At 39.4% G+C, this 17,121-nt stretch overlaps 1 protein-coding gene across 2 annotated transcripts in view; it reads right to left on the bottom strand.

Moving 5' to 3' along the window:
* Positions 1-16,909, bottom strand: part of CLDN1 (claudin 1) — an 84,219-nt gene extending 67,310 nt beyond the window's left edge. Inside the window, exons 1-4 of one of the 2 annotated variants that reach the window (XM_059391288.1) lie at positions 16,209-16,894; positions 7,453-7,617; positions 5,163-5,247; positions 607-3,264 (exon numbers count right to left, since the gene is read on the bottom strand). In XM_059391288.1, the coding sequence (XP_059247271.1) occupies positions 3,102-3,264; positions 5,163-5,247; positions 7,453-7,617; positions 16,209-16,431 (636 nt within the window). In that variant the 5' untranslated portion in view covers positions 16,432-16,894 and the 3' untranslated portion in view covers positions 607-3,101. Of the gene's footprint in view, positions 1-606; positions 3,265-5,162; positions 5,248-7,452; positions 7,618-16,208 lie in introns of those variants that run through there. The other variant, XM_059391289.1, reaches the window with a different exon arrangement.
* Between the last annotated feature and the right edge of the window lie 212 nt (positions 16,910-17,121).

The following is a 17,121-nucleotide window of genomic DNA, read 5'->3' as shown; positions in this document are numbered from 1 at the left end:
ATTAGTTCAGATCAAACTGACCTTTGTCTCTCACCCAACCTGCTGATGCCTGAAATTCCACACAGAGCCATAATCATTTGTTGACAAGCCTATCTCTTTAATATGAAAATTGCCCAGGGAGAGGTTACAATTAAGGGTTTATCAATTAATGATATTTTCAGATAATGAATGAATGTGTTTCATCACTTGCTTTCCTTGGAGGTAGTTTTGATAATAATCTTTACCAAAATGATAATGGATTTCTAGCCTACCGTCTGTCACTCTTCTATCTTCTGAGGAACACACCCTCCTTAAGCTTGGACAATAGTTTCCAGTTGGCTCTTTTACCATTTAGTCATCCTTTGTAGCATATCCCCTGTTTGTGGATGAGGAAAATAAAGCAACTTCTCTTGGCATTCTCTTCTATTACCACCAGCCTTGATGAGGAAGAAACTCCGTTTGAGAGAAATAGGACATTCAAGTGGGCAGAGTCACTCAGTTACTTGACAGATGGCCCAGAAGCACAAGAGTGCATTCCCAGGTTCATAAAGTGAGTCAGATCCTATCCCAAACCACAGCAGCTTTCAAGCATGGTGATCTTGAAATAAATAATTAGAAAAAAAAATCTAAGGTTTTTTTTTTATTTAAAAAACACAATTTATTGAAAAAGAGTAATGCTTTATACAAATTTCCATTACAAAACTCCAAAATATCTATTTGTCTGTTTCCAGGCATAGAAGCAGAATACAAAAATATCAAAATTGGATGAATTCTGGTGTACAAATTCTGTTGGCCATTTTGGACTATCAATTTCTCTGTAGAGTTTAGCAACCAGTAACCACCATGCATTTACACTCAGACATGATTAGAATCTTTGTATGTAGCGAAGACTCTTTTGAATTATACCTTCTAAGAACACAGAGGTTCAGGTTTGGAAGACATACTAAGCTTTATGGGTTCATACCTTCATATGATGCAGTCCTTTGGATAACTCCCCTGATGTGGTGTCACTATGAATTACCATTCCCAAACTACCTATTTGAGCAGTGCTCCCTGCCAGCCTAAGCAACACCTCTGATAGCATCACTTAACAGAAACTCACCTTGTATACCCTTGCAAATTATTTTAATTCAAAAAAGTCTTCTGTACCTTGGCTTTGCTGATGCTCACACGTCTACATTCTAAGTGTAAGTCTGCATTACTGAAAGGAGAAAAGCTTAGCCTTAAAAAGCATCAGGCCACACCCACTGAAGAAACTAAGACTTCCTTAGAATCTTTTTCATTTAGTAAGCCAAATTTCACTTCAGTGTCTCATCATATGAGAGATTAAGGCAAGAAAACCATTTCTTAGAATTTCTCTCCTTTCAGGGATTTGAAAAGCAATCCTAAAGCAATACACTTAAATCCTTAATTCTTTCCCCAGAACAGTACACATTTTTTTTTTTTTTTTTTTTTTACCTTTTAAAACCACACTTACATGTATCCCATCTTACTGGATCCCCACAACAGCCCTGTGAGGTAGGCAGGTCAAGAATTTCAATCTCCTTTTTACAGATGAGGCACTGAATCTAGGGCAGCCAAGTGCCTTGCTGAAACCCAAACAGTAATTGATAGCACCAAGACTCCAGTCACCAAAGCCAACACCTTTCCATTACATCATCTTGCTCGAGTGAAGTAACAATTTCTCAGTCAGGAAAACTAAGAGCAATTGTTAAAATGGAGCGGAGAACCAAAAGCATGCTAGACACCGTTCATAGAAAGGAGATGGGCCAATGAAGAAAGGAAGGTGCCAACCAATATAAAAGTGTGTTCATAGGTTTGATTCCGTGACTTAACCTCCAACTGAGCAAATAAAAACACTACTTAAGCATGGTTCATGTTCAAAGAATGAGCATAATATCAACTAATTAATACTCACACCGCCTCTACCAGCTGGCTAAGTGTCATTATCTCAATTTGACAGGTGGGAAAAGAGGAGAAAGACTAAGTGACTTGCTTACAGTTAGAGAGAGAATATCTGTCATCAGATTATCACCACAGGAAGTCTAGTACTTCATTCAGACCAAACAGACAGATGAGCCATTTTCTCTCTAGAAGGGGGTAAACTACACGATAAGTACATCGGAGAAAACAATACAGTTGAGGTGGGTGGGGGAGAAAAAGTTTGAGGGCATACACAACTGTGAATAAGTAGCTTAAAATTCAATCAATAAAATTGTGTTACAACACTTGGGAAAGCAGCACACAGCAACTGAATCAGACAAATATTTTCAAAGCAAACAAGAGCCCTGTAGGTCAGAGTCCAGAAATCGTGTGGAAGGTCAATAGGAACATATCATCTTGGTCTTGCAGAAAGACATGGTCCCAAAGTTCTGAGCTATAAGAGATTCTTCCTGACTCTTGGAATTAAATTGTAGGCTTATGAAATGTGTTATCAGATTCAAGATTTAAGCTCAACCTCTTAAAAAAAAAAAAAGGCATGAAGGAAGATGAAAGCACATGCTATAAGATCATAATTAAAAATAATATAAAAGAAGCACATGAAAAGCCACATGTGAAGAAGTAAAATCCATACTTAGTAAAGCAGGTTAGGTCTTTTGTCAAAGATGGTAAAAGCTGATGAAAGAGGGAAAATAATATTTCACCTATTATATATGTGTCCATATAGAAAAAGAAAAATATAACAGATAAACTGCTTTTTAAATCAATATAGAATTAAATATCTTTTTTATTTTTTTAGATATATTTTAAGTATTCTGGTACCAACATAATAAGAATTTTTGCTATCTAACTTTTAATAGAAACACATGTATATGTACATATCTATATATATTTAAGGAGCTCCCCTTCCCCACATTTGAGATGATTACTCAGTGGGAAGCAGTAATAAAAATGGAAAAGGCTTCCCTCCTGCATTGAGGAAAGGAGGTAAAATAAGACTAAGCCATTTTTAGCAATGTGCATTTTAAAAAAAATAACTTTTTTTTTGCATTTGTTGTTTTTTTGCAATACCGTAGTTCATACTACAATAGTCAAAAGTCTAAAGTCCTAATGTCAATGACAGTATTTCAATGTCCATTTTCTATTTGTTTCAACAGCTGCTGTCTCCTTTTGCTTCTCTGTCACACATAGTCTTTCCCACTGGAAGGTGCAGGTTTTGGATAGGGCCGCGGTGTTGGGTAAGATGTTGTTTTTCGGGGACAGGAGCAGCAAAGTAGGGCACCTCCCAGAAGGCAGAGAGAGGCAGCAGCCCAGCCAGTAAAGAGAGCCTGACCAAATTCATACCTGAAAAGATAGTACATTACTTTAGTCAATGAATCATTGGGAATTTTGTAATATAATTAAGGAAGGAAATCAACATCATAGTCATTATACTTTTTCCCACTGGGAAAAAATCCTCCATAGTACCCTGAGGGAGGTACTCTAAGGTTCATGAATATGGACACACCAGAATGTTCACACTGCCATTGTAGGCACCCTGCAATAGTAGCTCAGGCAATACGGTCTGTAACACCAGGGTAAGCACACCAATATATCCTAAGACTTCACCACATGTAGGAGACTTGTGAAGTGTGTTTATGTATTTTAGAAGTCGAGTTTGGACCATGATTCCCAGGCGAAAACTTTACAATTATGCTATAGCCAAGTAGCAACCATATCCTATGAAGAAATTGCTGGCAAGTGATGGAGACCAACAAAATTTTCAATAGTTGATCCGAGGTATCTCTATACCCTGAGATCAGAAATCACAAAAGAGACTTCTAAGCAATCCATAGACCATTCTGGATTTAGCTGATACAGGTGGGTGCATGCAGCTGGCCTCCTGTGGAGAGACTCTGTGAATGTTGGCAAGACGATAGGGCAGAGCAGGCAAACTCTCTCATGCTACACTCTTGGCTAGTAACTTCACCTCCCAACCTTACATTTCTGCTTTTCTCTCTCTCTCTCTGTTTTTTTTTTTTTTTTTTTAAGATTTTATCTATTTATTTGACAGACAGAGATCACAAGTAGGCAGAGAGGCAGGCAGAAAGAAAGGAGGAAGCAGGCTCCCTGCTGATCCCAGGACCCTGAGATCATGACCTGAGCCGAAGGCAGAGGCTTTGACCCACTGAGCCACCCAGGCGCCCCAATTTCTGCTTCTCTTAAGGCATGACAATCCCTTCTGCCTCACTAGACTGCTTTTAGGATCATGGGAGACAATGTAAATAACACACGGACAAGTGCCAAGCAATTTATAAAGTGCTTTCACATCCATTACTGGTAAAAATTTAGCCTATTGACCGCTTGCAGTTTCAGTTCCTATACTATAAGCCTTACAGATCTAAGGCTCCACCATGATCACGATCACTGCAGTATACGTTCTCCAGTGTAGGTGATTATATGAAGAGAAGCACACCTTCTGCCTCTAACCACAGGGATTCTGCATCCATTCATCCCAGCATGCAACAAATAATAACGCTGCCTTAACATTCTGACTCTTAATGAAGTCATTAGGCTTTAATGATGTGAACACAGTGACACAAAGAGCCTTGGCCCTGATCAAGGAGTGTTGTTACAGGAGAGCCCAGAATCAGCTCTTTTACTTCCACAAATCACAATTTAAATAAAAATGTCTTTTGCAAAGCCAATTTTATAGCTGTGATGGAACATAAAATTTGAAAATGGCATTTCAACATATTTTTTCATAAATAAATTAAATTTTGTTTTCCTACATAAAATTAAACTATTGGGAATGAAGTATTATTCATTAACCTCTACAATAGTGCTATCTTTTCAAACAATCATAAACCATGTGTTAAGTTATTTAAAAAAAATCACTTAATCAATTAAGTGTTGGAAGTATTGGGACATACCATAAAAAAGAAATTTTAAATATGTTAGCATCTTTATTGATATTTTAAAAAAATGAACCAGAAAAAAGGTCCAGTATACAGTTGGAAAGTACAGAGCTTGGAAATTTACTACTTCTAAGTGCATTTTGTCATAGATATAAGCTGTTAAAGCAATTACCAAGCTCATTTTAACATGAGTCACAGGCCTTTCAGATTATTTTCAAGTTTGACAAAAATTTCACAAAGTTCCAGAAAGCAAATCTGAGAAATTATGGCACTGATTGGAATTTGTAGCACATAAACAGGGTATTTTCTAAGAGAATAAACTATTTTACACATGAATAGCATTACCTGGCATTGACTGGGGTCATGGGGTCATAAAATTCTTGAACAATTCTATTGCCATACCATGCTGTGGCAACTAAAACAGCCAGACCTACAGAAATTAAAAACAAAATACTGTTAGTCACTATGAAACAATGAGCATAAATATACAGCCCATGAAATTAATAAGCATTTTACAAGAATTAAAACTCATCAATAGTGCTGACATTTTTAATTTAGTCAGTTTTGATTTAGATAATTTTCACTTAGGGAGATTAGAGATTCAGACACGATTTATTCCAAATACTCTGTTAAGACAGACAAAAATATTAGGCTGAAGTTGGGCATAGTTTATACTCTCGATGTCACCTAATTCACTTACAGTACAAAGCCATGGACAATTATAATGCTTTTTTCAAAACAGTTCAACAGGTTGATGTCAGTTAACAGCTCTTTCAAAGATATTGTTACACACTAGTATACTAAACTACTTTTGATAAAACCAATGTCCTTATTAGTATACAGAGTCACTTGCAAAAGGGAGGGTGAAAACCTGTCTACATTTTTCTTGACCAAAATTCAAAATTTACAGTTCTGCAGAAGCAAAAGGAAAGTAAACACCTAGATAGCAGGGAGAAGCACGAGCTGTCTCAGTATGGACCAGACCACCCAAACCCTACTGCCCTGCTGGCCAGACATGTCAGGTACTGCCTGGAGATTTGCTGAGGTATCACATCAGAGCAGTTTATACAGTATCCTCTCAATTTCCCATGCATTTCATATTTCAGTAATACCCAGGAAACTACTTAGTCAACATAATTACTTCTATCATTTATAAGAAGTATAAAAATATCTCAATATTTCTTATCCAAGGAAACTAAATAACTTCATCGTAGAGTAATTATACAAAAACCATCAATATAAATAGATTAAATATTTCCATGCTACTCCCTCTCCACGCCCCCCCCCAAAAAAAAGTCCAATCTAATTGCCTCTAATACTTGACAGAAAACGCTACTGCTTTGGGCTGCTTAGATACACCATGAGAATATTCTGGAACTTGCCACCCTTACTCTGTAGGAAGTCCCTGAAACAGAAGTGGGGGTGCTGTAGTCACTTATGGGAGTTATAAGAAGGGAAGCAAAGGAAGGGCGCTATGCAGTATGTTTATTCACAGCCTTTGGGATCAAACCATTGGGAATGAAATGCTACTCATACTTTTTCTGGCCAAAGCCAATTTGAAAAAACGGAAAGACTGATCCCTTTAACCAAATCTTTAGCAAAGCCATAGGCACTCTTCCTTTATCATTGATTAAATCCACATATGATGCTGGGGTAAAGGCTCCTAAAAAGTCTTTTTCCAAAGAGAAAATGAGAAAATAAATTCTAATTCTAGCTCTTCCCAATGGTCGATTATATCACTGATCTCATTTTCAAAAACAATAGACTGTATATAATATATACTGTATATATGCTTATGTAATGTAAACTCATTTTATGTATTTGCATGCACATACCATTTTATCTGCACACATAATACTATCTTATTTAAGATAATCCTTATTATAGGGTTTTATAATGGAACTACCCATGTCTTTTCCTGATACTCATTTTTCAAAGGTCACATATGCAACTCCTCAATCAACACTTGAATAAAACAACAAACACATATGTATTTTCTATGGAAAATATAACTTCATTCCTTTATCAAGGTTTTCTCTTTCTTAACTCATCTAACCTAACTTCCTACCATTCCAGCCTCTTCCTTCACTCCAACTGGCCGTCACTTCACTTGTCTATAGCACACCCTGTTTATTCTGGAATCAGATCTGCCTATCTGGAAGGCTGTCCTCATTTTTCTCCAAGAATCCTGAATCCATCCACTCCTCGAAGACCTGTGTGATTCACACATTCTTCACGTTCTCTGTCATAACTCCCTGTCTTTGCCACATAATGTTCATGGAGACACTCGAGAAATTTTCTGAATTTTATAGAATCGTTCCTTAATGCTTGCTAAATAGAAAATATCCCTCTTCACCTGGGAGACTGGTTCTAGCGAATGAGTTGGCACCCGGAACCTCAATGAACAGAGCTGCCCACCGTGAGCACAGATCTCTGATTTTCATTTAGTCCTATTTGAGAATGTGCAAGTCAACTAGACAAGGTTTCTATGTCTTCAAGGTCTTAAAGGAACTGAAAAAAAAAATCAATCAATCCAAGGGCGATGCATCCAACAAAATGTAAGGACACTCATACCTAGAACTTTACCCATGCCAGAGACAGATTAGTAAGGTGAAGGGGGCAGGGCCTCTCTTACCTGCAATAAGAAAGATCACGCCCCCAATGACAGCCATCCGCATCTTCTGCACCTCGTCGTCTTCCAAGCACTTCATACACTTCATGCCAATTGTGGCCACAAAGATGGCTATCAGTCCCAGCAGGATGCCAATCACCATCAAAGCGCGGGTGGCTTGCAATGTACCTGATGGGAAACATTTTAGAACATGTAAAAATCGTGCCTAGGGCAACCAGAGAAGAGTGAGAGAAGGCATGTCTATTTCAATCATGTACGGAAAGATAAAAATGAACTAGGAGACACAAGACCCCAGCTCCAATGATGTTTCCACAGGTAACCAACACAATTTCCACTCCAGAGAAACAAATGCCTGGCTGGCTGATGAATGAGAAGCCTCCAGCTCTCACATTTTATGTTTTTAATATGAACTTCAAATCCTCTGGAAAAATAATTAATGATCTGGTTGAATAGGTTTAGCAGAACTAATACATCTTTAATCCTCACTAACACAGTATTTTAATTTTGAAACAACAATCGTATGTATGATCCTTAATGTTAAACCATTTATAATTAAAATGGCTTACAATATACTTTGGTAATAGTCAACAGCTTTATACTCCAGTCGTCAAGCCTCAGAAAATAAAAACAAAACAGGTGAATTTGGAAGATAAGTAATGAATTTCTCAAAGATTGTCATGGCTGGATAAGTAACATCTGTGTTTCCAGTGAGTGGCCTAGGGGTGGGGGATATAAATGCCATTTTCTTAGAACAAAACAAAATAACCTTTGAGATGTTACTTTGGAACGTGGCAGTTTCATATTCAGAGATATCACCAGTGTTCAAAACTATTAAACTGTCCTATTGTAAAATAGAAGACAATAATTTAATGTAGTATTTCTCAAGATTACACTAATTTTCTGCTTTCCTGTTATTGTCATTAGTGTACTAAATCACTATATAGTCAGCTTTGGGAGATTATGCCAGTATGTTTAACAAAGAATAAAAACATGATGCTATCATTGTGGTATAAAGGCACAGATTTAAAAAAAAAAATGAGCTGAAACTACTCTAGTAAATGAGTTTGATTAATTCTAGATTTATTTCCTCCTTCTGGTAAAGATCATTATCCTATTGACAGTGTTTACAGGTGGCAATTATTTTTCCATGTATAAATGGTATTTACATTGTAACAAGTAACAAACCATGCTATCTTGGGTAAGCTACTTATTATTCTTTGGGACCATGTTTCTATTATGTAAAGTGTGAATGATGATATCTATAACCAGGAAGTTGGAACAATTTCCTGATGGTCTTCAGAAGAGGCTGACATGGTGGAAAGGTTCTGTATTTCCCAATTAAATTGATATCTAAACTCAGTCTTACGATGTTCAGGATTGCAAACTTACATTACCAATCATTATTAGCTCTAGAGATTTCTAAGACATTCTATTTTAATTTGTTAATATTTATATCCTTGCCATAACCAGGCAATCTCTGCTAAAATCACAATAACCTCTTTCTAAGAGGGATCAAAAGTATTTTTTACTGTATTTGAGAGATATTTTGGAAGCCAAGATACATTTTTACTTGATTTAAGTAAACAGCAAAATGGAGACACTCCCCTCACATACCCAGCTCCTTGTAAACATGTGGGGCACACATGCACCCTACCCACACACTTGTCATAAGATTCCTGGGGAGTGTAAAAACTGCTGAATCAAAACACATGTTCCATGCACTGTGGGTTTCCCAGGAACTGAAGCTGCTTACAAGATTAGTGTAAAACTTCCTTGGATCACAAACAATCCTGTGGCAAGAAGAGGAAAGTACCAAGGAATCCACCGTTATGGCATGCCCTTTCTTCTCATTTACCAAGAGTTTTTGCCAAGACAATCATTACGTGACAGGAAATTGGAAAGTAAAATAACGAAGTTCTAATACACAACACACATCTCAGATTGGGTCCTAAATACCCCTCAGAAGAAAGGCATTTCTGGCTAAAGAATGCTGGAAGGAGAAATACTAAAAATCACAAAAATAATCCACATGCCAGGAGGATAGGCTGAACTGCTGTCTGTTTGCCTGGCACTGTCTCGGTTTTAAAACTACAGGTCCTGCCTCCTAAGAAGGACCTGAATCCTGGACAAATGGGGACATCTGGTCACTCTACTGGAAGGTAACAGAATATGACAAAATGAGGTGCATTTAGCGTGGTGCTCAGAAAGCTTAGATCCTACAGGGCTTTGCAAGCTAGAGAGCTAGAGTAAGGTGTTCAGCATTTATTCTAAGTGTAATCAGAAGTCATTGTAGGGTTTTAAAGAATGGGTGGCAAGATTTTTACCTTCAGCAGAGAGAGACCCATTAGTAAATATTCTTCCTATGCTAACCCTTCAAATACACATAGCCTTCCACATCTCTCAGCCACTCCTGTTGTTTTTCTCATAAACATTGTTTTCCAACCTTTATTAATCACCTTTATTGTTAATCTCTGATCTCTGTCTCCAAGTTTTCCACTTTGTTTGAGTTGTAAGGGCCCCAACCTGACCCAGCTCCTATAATAATCATTCTGATCTGCACTTCATGTAAAAACAGCAGGCCACCAGCCCAGCAGGTCTGAGCACATGGATCACAAGGTATTCTTCACGAGGAGTCTAAGCGGCCTCTCAGTCTCATGAGTCAGACTTGCACAAAACCACCCAGGCAGGGAGCACACACAGATAAACCAGTCCAGGGCTCCATTCTGTGCTCCCTTAGAATGATCTAACATTCAAATTTCCATCTCTGATTTTTTTCCCCTTTGAGTTCTCCAGGAAAGCACACATGATTCATGCCATACCAATTTTATTCTTCCCACCTTGTTCACAAAGTCTCTAAGGGGGAATGAGGCAGATATCTTGTTTTGTTCACTAACAAAACTCCCTATGTTTTCTTTATAGAATGATGACTTATTTGTGTAATGCACAAAAAATAATGGAGGAAATGGGGGGAAAAGTCCTTAGGAATCATATAAGTCATCTAAGCATTCATGCTTCATTTCTAAAAGTATGATAAAGCAAGAGCATTATTTTTTTTTTTAAGATTTTGTTTATTTGTCAGAGAGAAAGAGCACACAAGCAGGGAGAGTAGCAGGCAGAGAAAGAAGCTCCCCTAGAGCAAGGAGCCCAATGCAGGGCTTGATCCCAGGATGCTGGGATCATGACTCAAGCCAAAGGCAGCTGCTTCACTGACTGAGCCACCCAGGTGCCCCAAGCAAGAGCATTATTTTGCAAAGCAATATTTCTCATCTATATCTTAACATCCATTGACTTAAAAATTTCTTTGTATTTTATATTACTGAATGGGCATCAAACACAAAAATCTCATCTTGCTCCACTGGAGACAGTTGGATAAATTCTGAACTATAGTTATATGAAGGGGTGGGGAGGATGTTAAGAAAACAAAACAAAACAAAACAGGGTAAGTATCATAACAACATGAAAACTCACTAGTCAGGAATATGTAACAATGGATTACAGAGTCACAATAAGCAAGTGTTGTGTTACAAGTTATGAGGGTTTTATGTGGAGATAGAATCTAAATTGCACAGTTTTAAGCTGGAACCAGATGAATCCTTCAAATTAAGGTATTATGGAAGCCTTTTAAGTCAAAGATCTAAAATATGTAATTGTGAGCTCCTTGATGTCTTGGACCAGATATTTTTCAATCCAAAACACTAAGAACAAAACCTGACAGGCTACATGGGTTATTCAAACTGTTTTCAATTATTTCAAATTAGCACATGTTTTTAATTTTTCAAAACTGCACTAATACTATAGGGAAAAATACTCTCCTGTGATTAGCTTAATCTTTGATATACTACTGAGAAATGCCTCTCTAGTGAACCTGGAGATAATAAAATTTTGCAATATAAAGCCAAACTTAGTTTCAATCATTAAAAGCCAGAAACTTATACAAGGAGGAAAAAATCATACTTTTTAATTTAACTTGATTATTTTCTTTTAATTTTCAAAATCTTAAAATTCTGCATTGAATGAGCTTCCAAGATGAAGTTTTTCTCCTATTGGAATGATGATGAGAAGAGTAGAGAAGTTGAGAAATATTTGAAAGCCACACAATAACATTTTGGACCAGAGAGATACAGGACAGCCTTGAATTATTAAATCTGAGCTAGTCTAATTGGATCAACTCTAGAAGCAAATATGCTCCTTTCCTGGCCCTGTAAATTTAGAGATGCCGCTACAAAATTATCATCACTGACTAAAGTTGTCTGTGGAGAAAATCGTTTGCAAGCATTCAAAAAGTTCCACTATTGTCTCCCATCATTATTCAGCAGTAGAGAGAGGAGGCAGTCTTTTAATTACATTTAGCTAGACCGATAATCTTGAGATTAAAGACCCCCTAAGGAGTTCTCACCACTTTCAACCTGAAAGTATAATTTGAAAAAATACTTACAAAGATCTCTACTTACAAGACAAGAAATGAGTGAGAAGTTACTGATCTACTACAGTTGGGTTAATCAGCGTAAGTGTGGAAAGACAAGAACAGACAAGTATGTCAATTTTTTTTCTAAAGGTTGGTAGAAGCCTAAATATATAAGCAGCAGAATCTGCTATAAATACCTGATGTTGTTTATGCTACTTACTAGCCATATAGTTATATTATTACCCTGTATAGTATGTATCAAACAAAACTGATTTTAATTAAACCTGCATCCTCATGCAGTCCCCCTATACGAGTGGTTCCTTAATAAGTATTAGACAGGCAAATTAACTGACCATCATAACTGACTATGATTAGAACATAGTCTCTTCTCTGCAGTTCAGTGAGCTCATCACAGGCCATCACACAATCATATTCCCATGACTTTTTCACTTGGACTCAAGTTCAAAGTTTCTTAGGAGTTCTCATTGTTAGGATTTCTATTTTCTTGGTGCACAAGCTGTTGGCCCATGGGTATGACCTCAATACACCACCCCAGTCAGTAACTTAAGGGATCTGGGATGAGGTAGGACTTACCACTTTTCAGGATATCCTAGTAGTTTTGCTATCTTTTCTGCTTGTTTCTTAGAGAAGCTGCTTCATGATTGAATTTATGTTTCTCTTTTACCACTTACTCATCACTCCAATGAAGGAAACTTAAACTATGCCACTTGCTTCTTTGTCTTCCATCATGGCAATTAGTAATAAAGAATGTTGACACTGGGAGGAATCAATACTGACACCTTATAAATCATCTTAGCTGCATCCCTGGGAGCAAGAATAGGGCCCGGCTTCCATTTATTGAGTGGATGAGTGAATTGTGGGTTCATCTCCCCATTCCTCTTACTCTGCACTGTTTTACAAGGTTTCTAAAATAAGCTCTATTTTATTTCTCTTCACCCCAGAAAAATCAAGAGGCTTACCATAATATACATAGCTAGTTAGTGCAAAACCAGGGTGAGAATTGAGAACTTCAGACCTCGAACTTGGATTTTTCTTTTTCTAGTTCCATCATTCCAAGTGTCGGAACTAATTCACATTCGAACACCAATGGCTTCTTGAATGCCCTTAGTATGTGGCAGGCATTATGCAGTCTAGGGACGTGTAAGTGGGTGCCTTCCTCTCTGCCTGTGCTTTGAGGACTTTCAAGACTTTCAAATCCAAGTCAGTGATTTTGTCTCTTTGACTGAGCCTGACATCATGGGGAGAGTGCTGGGAAACCTCACTGACAACCAGTACTCATTAAGTACACCTACACACATGTGGATTCATGCAAAGCAAGTTGAACAGGCTAGAGGAGCTTATAAACAAATTACAGAAACTCAAGGTTAGATGAGACTTAGAGAGAGTCTAGCCTAACCTTCCATTTGTCTGGTGCTTGGATTTTCCCTACTGCATTCCTCCAAAATGCTTACTCCTCTGCTTGCACACCTCCCACAATGCAACCTCCCAGAACAGCCCAATCTTCGGACAGCTTTAGCTATTAAAATCAAGCAAGAAGAAACAATTAACTAAGGACCTAAAATAGGCACAAGCTTGCCAAAAGTTTGAGAACTGGATCAACAGAAGGCAAGATGTAGTTTAATCCAGAAAAAGTCTACTGCCGCTGCACCTGGACCACCCTTCGTATGCGCCAGCTCTCAGCTGTCGGAGTCCTCAGTGTCAATAAACATCGCACACTTGGGATGGAATTGAAGTTGTCTCAGCCACAGTAAAACCACAACACACGGTATAATATTTTGCCTCCCAGAGGAGTTTCTCGGTTACATTTTCATAAACTGTTCTGCAAGGACCACCTAAAAGGAGCACTGTTATACCTCATTTCCTATATTGGTTTAAATAACCCATAACCTTTTAGATATTTTATGAACATCATGTTTTTTTATAGCTGACAACTATACACATCTAGTGTTACAAACCTTGATAAATTTCTGTGTCTCCACCCTAAGATGCCAAGTGGGCTCCACTGGCAGAGAGCAAGATACACTTTCAGGAAACTTCTAGCCAAGCTAGAAGCTAAAAGCACTTCCTGGAATGCAGCCCTTTACAAGGAAAGATACTTACATCCAGAATAACCCTGTTTTCTTCTAGACATCACAAAACTGCACCAAAACCAGCCAATGAATCACCACCCCAGGTCTCTACATCAGAGGGGAGTGAGGACCACATCCCAGGCAGAGAAAAGGAAACGGGTTCCCTGGGCTCTGTTCAGAGGCCTCCAGGGAGCCATTGGCAGGTTGGGAGAGCACCTGTGAGTCAACGCTCCCTCCTCTGGGAAACAATTTTGAGAGAAAGGCCTCAGCTCCACCTTGAATAAACCCTGGTTTTAACCAAAACAAAAAGAGGAATCAGATCTGGAGTTAAAAAAAAAAAAAATCAGTGGGAAGAAATCTCTAAATCTCTAAAATCTGTATGGGGAAGCAGGGTATTGTTTAGTTCTTCTACTATACTTCAAAAAGTGTAACAACTATATAAACTAGGAATAAATGAAAATAAAACATTTTAACACAATGGCCTGTTGGAGCATTTACAACATGGATCAATATGGTCATGCATTCTATTTGGTCACCTAAGGAAGTAAAAGGAAACCTATTTAAACACATTGAAAATAAGCTGCTTTGGTCAGAAGAATCAGAGATGTTTCTGGAATTGCCTTTAAAAACCTCCTCCATCTGCCAAGTCCTCGACATGACGCTCCAAATGCCTGACTCCATTTCCTTACACACATTTATCTTTTCACGGGGAGATTCAATGATGATATAGAGGTGTGTGCTTCATATACTTCTTATATTTGGTATAAAGGGATCCTAATATGGGAGCTTTGAAAAGTGGAAGTGACAACGCTCAAACCACCATGCGCATTGACGAACCAAATCCCACAGTTGTGAAAGCTGTTTAAACAGATTCAGAACAGATTTAACAACTCTAAGCTGGGTGGGTATTGACCAAACCACAGGCCGGAGGTGGACAGGGCAGCTGAAGGAAGCTTGAGCAATGGCAACATGGCTCACCCTCAGCACACGAGGTGGGCTGGTGGACAGTCTTGTTTATCCAGCCAAAGACTAAGGAAGCTTTTCTTCAAGTTCGTTTGAGGGCATGACAGACAAAGGTGCAGGACAACTAACATAGTATCTCCAGGAAGGTACTCTGGCCATGAATTATTATGACCTCAGTGAGTGGGAATTTAGTGAGTTTCTAAAAAAGCATTTATAACCTTGTACCTAAAAAAAAAAAAAAAAATAGAAGTATAAAGGCCATCCTATCATCCCTCTTCCCATAATCCCTAGAAATAGCCCTGTCTACATAATTCTTTTCAGCTTGACAGAAGAACGGATATTCCATTACATAGAAATTAAGGAAGATGGAAGCTTGGAAAGACCCACCATTTCTCTCACTACCTTCCTCTAGGGCTGAGCTCTGCCTTCAGCAACTGAGTCTCCCCTGCTTTATTTTCTCCAGTGCCTTCACTCTCCTTCGTATTATGCTGGAGCCTACTTAGAACTTTTCTTCCTTGTCACCCTTTTCCACCTGCCACCCAACTTCATTTTCCAAAATAACACTACACTATCTGCCGCCCCAGCGGATTACTGGCTTGAAAGCTAAACTCTTCAGGGGAATCTCAAGAAGCTTCTTGAAGGAGTCATAGGAGGGGATTCAAAGGAGCCTCCCCATACTTACTGGATCTTAAAAAGCAAATAAGTCAAAAGATTCAAGCTCAAGTGTTAGTAGTAGACACTAGCTTGGGATATTCTGCATAGAAATGTGACTTTTACTATAAAACTCAGAGTAAAGATATATTTAACAGCCCCTCCCCCAATTTACCTAAAACTTTAGGATTACCTATTAATTACAGAATCCAGAAAAAACTACCAGAGTCCAAACTTTTCAAAGCAACCTGTTTTTTTGTCCAAACCCCACCACTCTTCAATTTATAGAGAATTTTACAATGTCCAGAAAAAACCCCTAAGACCTCAAGTGGGAGGTTGGCCTTCACCCACTCGATCTCCAGACCTCACTCTCATGGGAATTTAAGATGAAACCACACCTAGAGGAAAAGTGTCACCTGGCGAGTTAGAGGAAAAAACAGAGCTGAGGCCAGGGCTTCTCTTTTCCCAAACCACAGTTTTCTCGCTTCCTCACGATAAAAGCACGTGATCAGAAGACTTGATCACCTGAAGTTTCACAACCACGTAATTACACCACAGAATCAATCGGTAGCTACTACTCCAAAGCGGAACCGCTGGGGGCTGGGGTTTCAGGTTCCTGGACTGGACACGGGGATGGGGAAAGCACTCACTGTTCAGATTCAGCAAGGAGTCGAAGACTTTGCACTGAATCTGCCCGGTGCTCTGCGACACGCAGGACATCCACAGCCCCTCGTAGATGGCCTGGGCCGTCACGATGTTGTCCCCCGCATAGGAGTAAATCTTCCACTGGGGCAGTGCCGTGCTGATAATGGAGCCGATCCAGCCCAGGAAGGCCAGGATGAAGCCTAAGAGCTGCAGCCCCGCGTTGGCCATGGCTCGCTTGGGTGCCCGCGCTGGCTCAGGGGTGGCAGGTGCAGAAGGCGGAGTTGGCAGGTGCGCACCGGGGACTGCCCGGAGTGACGGAGCCGCGCGGAAGAAGTTAGTGCGGAGAGCCCTGCTCCCTGAGCTGGCACCGGAGAAGCTTTGAGTCCAGGTCCCGTGTGGGTCCGCGCTGGAGTCGGGACGCGAGAAGCTGCGCGGTTCCCAGGCTCTGGGACTGAGACGCCAACCGTCTGGGCGCGGGATTTAAAGCAGCTCCGCCCCCGACCCGCCGGCTGCCGCGCAGCGCCCCCTGGCGGTTTCAGAGCGACTCGCTGGGAAAGCGACGGGGAGCGGGAGCCGGTGATGGCTAAGGGGTCTTGGGCAGGAAGATCCCACCGGCCCGCGGTGTGGGGACTCCCTGGGCAGGATCATATCTGCGGAGTGCTCCTGTCCCGGACTTCTTATTTCCTTTCTTCCTCTTTTTTCTTCTTGTGAGGTTTCTCAAGCTTTCCATACATTAAATCTACATTTATCTAAAATGACTGAATGTGGAAACACTAAAAATTCCGAAGGATGAAAACTAGAGACCTCAAGAGACCCACGGGTTCATTTGCAACTTTATTTCACTTTCTTATTAAAGGCATTTTCTATCTATTCCCGAGATAACCCCCCCCACACACACACACACACACTTCTCTTCCT

The sequence above is a fragment of the Mustela nigripes genome, chromosome 2 (genome assembly GCF_022355385.1).
Source record: "Mustela nigripes isolate SB6536 chromosome 2, MUSNIG.SB6536, whole genome shotgun sequence".
In the NCBI taxonomy this organism is placed as follows: domain Eukaryota; kingdom Metazoa; phylum Chordata; class Mammalia; order Carnivora; family Mustelidae; genus Mustela; species Mustela nigripes.
Note: the sequence above shows the minus strand (reverse complement) of the source record. Positions and strands in the feature narration are given on the sequence as shown.